Source organism: Malaclemys terrapin, chromosome 2 (genome assembly GCF_027887155.1).
Source record: "Malaclemys terrapin pileata isolate rMalTer1 chromosome 2, rMalTer1.hap1, whole genome shotgun sequence".
In the NCBI taxonomy this organism is placed as follows: domain Eukaryota; kingdom Metazoa; phylum Chordata; order Testudines; family Emydidae; genus Malaclemys; species Malaclemys terrapin.
This window is the reverse complement of record NC_071506.1, coordinates 263,136,798-263,144,737: the sequence shown is the minus strand read 5'-3', so window position 1 is coordinate 263,144,737 and position 7,940 is coordinate 263,136,798. Positions and strand designations below refer to the sequence as shown.

General features: G+C 42.6%; 1 protein-coding gene across 1 annotated transcript; it reads left to right on the top strand.

Annotated features, from left to right (window-relative positions):
- Positions 1–247: 247 nt before the first annotated feature.
- LOC128831948 (general transcription factor II-I repeat domain-containing protein 2A-like) lies at positions 248–2,077 on the top strand. The gene has a single exon (XM_054018907.1). It carries the CDS (start codon positions 248–250, stop codon positions 2,054–2,056), a length of 1,809 nt encoding a protein of 602 aa, XP_053874882.1. The 3' UTR covers positions 2,057–2,077.
- Positions 2,078–7,940: the final 5,863 nt, after the last annotated feature.

Sequence of the window (7,940 nt, the reverse complement as noted above, 5' to 3'; positions counted from 1 at the left end):
GATCATGTAATGCACATGTGTCAAACTCAAGGCCCGCGGGCCACATCCGGCCCGCCATACAATTATATCCGGCCCGCGAAATCGTTTTATATATCTGTTTTTAATGGCCCTGTGATATGACGCCCCAATAACACACACTACAAATCCCATGATGCAGTGCAATTGCCGCCAACGGCAAGCCGCGGTTCAAGTTCGCGGTCTGTTGATGTATACAACGCTAATCTCAAATCAAAGCTAGACCCCAACAATGGTCAAGAGAAAAATTGATTCTGAAAACCGAGGCTTTCAAAGCCGGTGGGAGAATGAGTATATGTTTACTGAAATTGCAGGTAAACCAGTGTGTCTCCTTTGCGGGAGTAATATCGCTGTAATGAAGGAGTATAACCTAAGACGGCACTACGAGACGAAACATGAGAACAAATTCAAAAACCTGAGCGCAGGACAGAAGCTACAAAAGGTAGAGGAGTTGAAGAAGAATTTGACATCCCAGCAGACGTTTTTCACCAAAGCAAAATCACAAAGTGAAGCTGCTGTGAAAGCAAGTTTCATTGTGGCCGAAGAGATCGCCAAATCAGGACGGCCGTTTACCGAGGGGGAATTCGTAAAGAATTGTATGATGAAAGTGTGCGACGTCCTTTGTCCAGATAAAACGCGAGCGTTTGCAAATGTAAGCCTCAGCAGAAACACTGTTGCTAATCGGGTTTGTGAGATGGCGACTGATTTGAAAACACAGTTGATTGAAAGAGCAAAAGATTTTGTTGCATACTCCCTTGCCGTGGATGAAACTACTGACGCGACTGACACTGCACAGCTGGCGATATTTATCCGTGGTGTGGATTCCAATTTGTGCGTAACAGAGGAAATACTGGACATTAAATCGATGCACGGGACAACGAAAGGAGAAGACATCTTTGGAAATGTATTTCAAAGTGTAACCGACATGAAACTGCCGTGGGAAAAACTCGTTGGACTTACAACAGATGGCGCACCTGCTATGTGTGGTGAAAAAAATGGACTGGTGGGAAGGATGCGCTCAAAGATGCGGGAGGAGAACTGTGCCGGTGAGTTGACAGTGTATCACTGCATCATACACCAGGAATCGCTGAGTGCTAAAGTCCTAAAAATGGATCATGTGATGAACACTGTAACACAAACCGTCAACTTTATCAGAGCCCACGGTTTAAATCACCGCCAATTCCAGTCTTTTCTGCGGGAAATAGATAGCGAGTTTGGCGATATGCCATATCATACGGAGGTCCGGTGGCTAAGTCGGGGAAAAGTTCTCAAAAGACACTTTGAGCTGCGAGAGGAAATCTGCCAGTTCATGGACAGTAAGGGGAAAGACTGCACAGTTCTGCGGGATGAAAAGTGGAAATGTGAGTTGGCGTTCCTGGCTGACATAACGTCGCATCTTAGCGCTTTAAACCTTCAACTCCAGGGACGGGAGCACATAATAACCGATATGCATGATGCAGTGAAGGCATTTCAAGTGAAGCTGCGCTTATGGGAGACACAAATGCACCAATGCAACTTGTCTCACTTTCCCTGTTGCCAAGTAATACGGAACCAAGAAAGTGCCACAGTTTTCCCAAATGCCACCTTTGCTGAAAAACTCAGCGCGCTGCGCACTGAGTTCGCACGGCGCTTCAGTGACTTTGAGGCACAGAAAAGTAACTTCGAGCTGCTTCGCAACCCATTTGCAGTCGATGTGGTAACCGCACCTGTAGAAATGCAGATGGAGCTGATAGAACTGCAATGTAACGGGACACTGAAGGCAAAGTACGACACTGCAGGGCCAGCACAGTTCACTCGCTTCATTCCTGAAGCGATGCCGCAGCTCCGCCAACATGCGGCTCGAATCCTGTCCATGTTTGGCAGCACATATCTGTGCGAGCAGCTGTTCTCTGTGATGAAAATTAACAAAACGTCACACAGGAGTCGCCTCACTGATGAACACCTGCAATCGATCCTGAGAATCTTCACAACACAGAACCTAACCCCAAACATAAACGAACTTGTTGCAAAGAAAAGACTCCAAGTATCAGGCTCTGACTAAATAGGACAAGAAAATGGAATGTTATGATTATACTTTTGCTTTAAATTCAATTTTTTATTTATATTTTCAGATTTTTTAATATTCCAGCATGTACAGATTTTGAATGTATTGTATTGACAGGATATTTTTTTATGAAGAGCAAAATATTTTAAGTTGAAATGTATTTATTTTGGAATGATATCCTGTATTTTGGTTCATATTAATGGTTAAAAAACATAAATATTTAGTCTGTTAAATAAATGGTTATACTGTTCGGCCCGCGAGTTTTGAGTTTTGGCCCCCTGTGCAATTGAGTTTGACACCCCTGATGTAATGAAAGACTGTATTGTAATTCCTACACACAGGGGGGCAGAATTAAGTTTGCATGAGCAACCTCAATTCTGATGTTTCCTAACCTTTTGGTTCTTGACTTTACACCCTTAACATTTTTTTAAACATTTATATAAAGCTTTGTAGTAATCTCATATGTTTTGCTGTTTAGTGTGGTTTAACATCTCTAAGCCTTTCTGTATTAATTTATGCCAATGGGCCTGGGTAGTGGGACTCTTCAGTAAAGTACAGTGTTGCTACTAAAACCTGTGATAGTTTCATGTAGACCAGGGATTGCAAGATGGTGATGTTACACATATTTTGCAAGTTCTTTTTCTTAGCGTACAGACAAGTTTGTAGTCTTGGAAGAAAATGCTATGTTGTTCTTAGTTTGATGATGTTTGTTCTTTGGGGGAACTATGGCAAGCAGCAAGGGAGTTTGCTTGCTGCATTAGTCAACAAGAGTCAATTCCTGGGGGCAGAGTTGCTTCCTGGAAACTGGACTTTGCTTTAGACTGAAATCCTTGAAAGACGATTGGTTGCATTTCATGTGTGACCTTTTCTGTTCCAGGCCTGGTGTATATGAGTAAACAAGTTAGACTAAGACTATACCCAGATGGCGTGCCACTGATTTCTCCTCTAATGTGAAGCCAACTTGTAAGGTCCTGACATTTGCTACCACTTGCAGGAAGGGCAACAATATTTCTCACCATTATTGCATTGGAAATTGTTGTTGGGTCAGCTAATACTTCCTTTTTAATGCCATTTTCTCTAATGTAAATAGCACATTATGAAAAGGATGATTGAGAAACGAGATCATATGTTGTCATCCCCAGTCATGCAGATTCCATTTATTTTCCTCCTGTGATCAAGTACTTCCAGCTAGCTTTAATATGTTATTGAAGAAGACAACAGGCAATTTCCCCTTTAAGGTTTATACCCAGGTCATATAGTCCCAGTGAGGTTTCCCTATGCACAGAATGAAAACCTATTTGTATATTTACATTCAACACCAGTAAACTCACCCTGTTGCTAATACAGTACCCATTAAAAAAATGGCTCTGTCATTGGAGACCACATGCAAGATAAGCCACAGAGAATATAGCTATGGAAATAAGAGTTGTTTCCATTGTTTATGTAAGTCAAATATCCATTAATAGGAGCCAGTGTTTTTGCAGAGTTCTAGTTGTCTATTTTTAGTAGGGGACACCCACATCTTTCTTCGGTCTGAAATTTCAGAATAGTCAGCCTGTGCAGCTCCTTGCCAGCGGATGTTGTGAAGGCCAAGACTATAACGGGGTTCAAAAAAGAACTAGATAAGTTCATGGAGGATAGGTCCATCAGTGGTTATTAGCCAGGATGGGCAGGGATGCAAAACCATGCTCTGAAGTGTCCCTAGCCTCTGTTTGCCAGAAACTAGGAATGGGTGATGGGATGGATCACTTGATGATAACCTTTTCTGTTTCTTCCCCCTGAAGCACCTGGCATTGGCCACTGTCGGAAGACAAGATACTGGGCTAGATAGACCATTGGCCTGACCTAGTATGGCCACTCTTATGTTCTTATAAATGGTTTTAACAGTGTAGATTATGTTGAGGGCTGGGTGAATACTGCAACATATTTTTTTCCCATTTTTTCCATAGTTGCTCAAATTTAAGAATAAATTGGCTTTGGCACCACTCATATCTTGTGTGTTTGATTATTGTGAAACAAGAAAGTATTTAAGGTTTGTTCTCATGAATGTTCTCAGAAAGCAAATGTTAAGCTCACATGCTTTATTTCTCACCCCAGCTGTGGTATGGTATATTTTACATTGGATGAGACTATGCTTGACATAACAGGGGGACAGGGTTCCTAAAACCCTTCACTAGGCTTCTTGAACAGAGGTAGTTAAAGAAAGGAACCTGATAGGGATCTGACCACACTCTTTGAAAATAGTACCAAGTTGCATGTGCAATTGTGATATTAAGAAAATCAAATGTAACCTCAGCATGCACTCAATTGTTCTGCTAGTACTGGTCTGGTCCATTGGCTAAGGTTCTGGATGAGGAGCCAGAAGATGTGGATTCCATTTGTAGTTCTCACTGATTTGATTTGTGATCTTAGACAAGTTATTTCCCCTCTCTGGGCCTCTGTTTTTCCTCCCACCTTTTCCCTATCTTGTCAGTTGAGACTGCAAGTTCTTCAGTCAGGGACCTAATACTACTGTGTGTGTCTTTACCATGCTTGAACAATGTGTCCTAATTTCGGTTGGGGTCAGTAGGCTCTACAGTAATTTAATTAATATCCACTATTTTCTATTAAATAAATACATATGAACATCTGATCACGAATGGTATATCTGTCAATGAAATTATTCATTGCAAACTATTTACTCAGTTTTAATTATGTCCCTAATGCTCTTATTTTTGGAAATGGTTATTCTGTAAATATTACTTAAAACTGAGCAAGCTCATAGGCCCAAAAGGACTGGTGCTCTCTGCAATAAACAATGGCCTTCAGCACAAAGCCCCGTGTCAATAGGGAAGTTAAAAAAATAAATACAAAATACAATGTTCGAAAATCTATTTTGGCCAAAGGGCTGCAAATTCTAACAATTGCCAGAAGGTGCAACTGAAAACAACAGACGGATTCTCAGGTGAGGCCAGTATAGAAGTCTGCTGACAGCATGGAATTTTGCAAGCCTTTGGGTTTGTGTTGGTTAAACCGCTAGTCAGCAGAGAACAGCAGGGAATAAATAAAATAGGCTTTAGCTCTCACTATCAGCAGAAGTCTCTGTCACACATCAGTAAATCCTCCCAGGCTTGCCTCCACTTGGCCTCTGCTCCCCATCCCATGAAATGAATGCCTATTCTCATTTGCTATTTATTCCAAGAAATGCAAAGGGGTTGCGTGGGGAGGGGGTCTTGCATTTCGAATTTTGATACAGATCAAATATTGTAGTGATGCCTAAGTTAATTTAGGTGGAACTAGTTACTACTGCCTTATTTAAGGTTGCCTGACATAATAAGGCTTCTGTTATAAAATCCTGTTTTCAGTTGCTTAAAACTTTGCCAAGTTTACAGCTTGGGCTGAAATTTTCCATACTGTGTGTCTCCTTCAGGCTTAATTTGTTTGAAAAGTTTCAGCAAAATCAGTTCAGCCATTGTTCAGGATGAGGTTAGGGAAAAATAATTTGTTTTGCCTATATTTTCCTTAACATTTTCATTCAGAAGAGCTAATGTATACTTTGGAGGAAGGACTTGAAATTTGCCTTCAGGGGTTGCCTTTGTGGCAGGGACATATCTCTGGCTGTTCCCTGTGAACATTTGGTCAAATTTGGCCAAGTTATAAGACTCTGAAAAATCTCAGTTTGCACATGCTCAGTAGAGACATGTTAAAGTTTGGCAGGTAAGCTCTCTGAAGTTTCTCTCTGAACTGCACATGCTCCGGTCTGGTGTTGTATGGGCCAAACTGGAGTCTCCCTGCAATTTTGCCTCCTGATTGTAAAAGGCCACGGTAGAACTGGGCACAGAAACGGAGCAGGGATAATGTCTTTCCTGTGCTCTCATATTCCCCCTGTTGGCACCCAGACCACATGGCGAAGGAGGGGGAAACAGCCTGATTGAAATGCAGTGGGGGCAAGAGCTGGACTCAGGGGATGAAGGAAATAGATTTGCGCAAGACCCCTGAGGGAAGACTGGGACTGTGAGCTGGGTGGGATTCTGGATCCTGAACTGGGAGTCAAGGAGGGAGGAGGAGACTGGGCCAGGATCCTGGGGGAAAAACTGAGACAAGGGAGGGAGGGAAGGTTTGGGAACAGGGGTGTAGGAGAAAGACTGAGGTGTAAATCAGGAGCTTGGAGGGGGAAACTGGGACTGTGATATGGAGACTGGGAATGATCAGGTGAGGGAACTGGGGTGAGGAGCTGGGGTGGGGAGAGACAGGACTGGCATAGGAACAGGATGTAGGGACACAAGCAGAAGGGTTTAGGCTTGGGAGAACAGAGGCAAAAGGATTTATAGCCACCACTGCTCGCTCCCCTCTAGAACCTGAAATTAAGCCCAAGATTCTAGAGTTTCAGCATGCCTTTGCGGTCAAGAAATATCTGTGCAAACTCACTGGCAAAGTGTGCATCTCATCCCCCTCTAGTACTTGGTCCACATAAAGGATGACAACCTACTACTGCTCTCATAGTATTTTCTGGTGTGTGTATATCTATGTGACTATATAATTAAAGACTGTATCATAAAGCATCAATGCAAGGGGGGCAAATTAAAGTTCCACAGGCAGCCTAAATTCTGGCATTTCCTAAATTCTGAGTGCATAACATAGCAAAAATAATGTTATTTTAATGTAGCTTTTCCATGTAAATTTTTATATTTAGCAGACTCCAGTACTGTCATTTGCATTGATCTCAGCCATTTGTTTCCCCTGCAGACTCCTGACCCACTCCAAGCATTAGACACAGAACTCCCTTGCTGTGAGTCAGAATCAACAAATAAGAGTTCTAATAAAAAGTGATGTCTCTCCAGTGCGCCTAAACAAAATACTAAACAATGAAAGATCAGTTCTACATGTTAATTATTTAGTTTCCTATTATTTGATTTCTTTTGATTTATATTGTAACTTCTTAGTTAAGATTGGAAGGCTTTCTGAAATGAAAGCTGTCATTCAGCTACAAGCTGTTGGGCTAGATGTAGGAATCGCTGGGCGAAAGTCTAAGGCCTCTTAAGTAGGTTATAGCATAATGGTCCCTTCTGGCTCCAAAATCTATGAAGAAAATATAAACGAGATGTCGATCCCCAGCTCTAGATGCTGTAACAATTATTTAAAATAACAATCCATTATAAAAAAACATCCAGCAGCATAACAAAGCCCAGATGCAACAAAATTACATTAAATTAACTAGCTAGTACTTTAACAGAGACAATAAATACACCAAACTATCTGACAATAACTTCCCACACATACCCTTCAGCAGGAAAGCTTATGGGGTTTGGAAACAAGGAGTAGCAACCTATCTGCAGCCATTTTGTGATTGTATCCAGTAGCACTGCTACTAGTTCAAGTAGCCTGGGCAACCTAACTGTTCAAACTAGCCTGGGAAGATTTAGTTGAGCTAAGAGTCCCTTTGTGATGTGAGCGCTCTACAACTTCCTAGAAATTGCTGGAAGCCATTTCTGTTTGCATCCAACGAAGAAGAAACAACATCGCGGTTGGCATCAGGTAGAAAAAGAGCAACAGCACATTGTAGCAATTATTGCTGCTTTATTTCTGTTAGGTAGTGCTTGAGAAAAGCACACATCAGGGCTGTATTGTATGAAATGCATATTGTATGCACAAAGACAAAGATTATCCCTGCCTCAGAACCAGAGGTGGATTAAGGTTTCCTGGGGCCCTTGGCCAGAGCAAGTGGGGTGCCCCTCCGCAACCCTTCTGCCTGCGGCCCCACCCCTGTTCCACCTGCAGCCCTGTTCATATTCCCACCTCTTTCTGCCCCTTCCCCGGGAGGCCCCTGTTCCACCCAGGGTCCCCACCCAGCCCCCACCCCTTTTGCTCTTTTCTGCCCCCCCCGCCGCACTGCGGCCCCAAG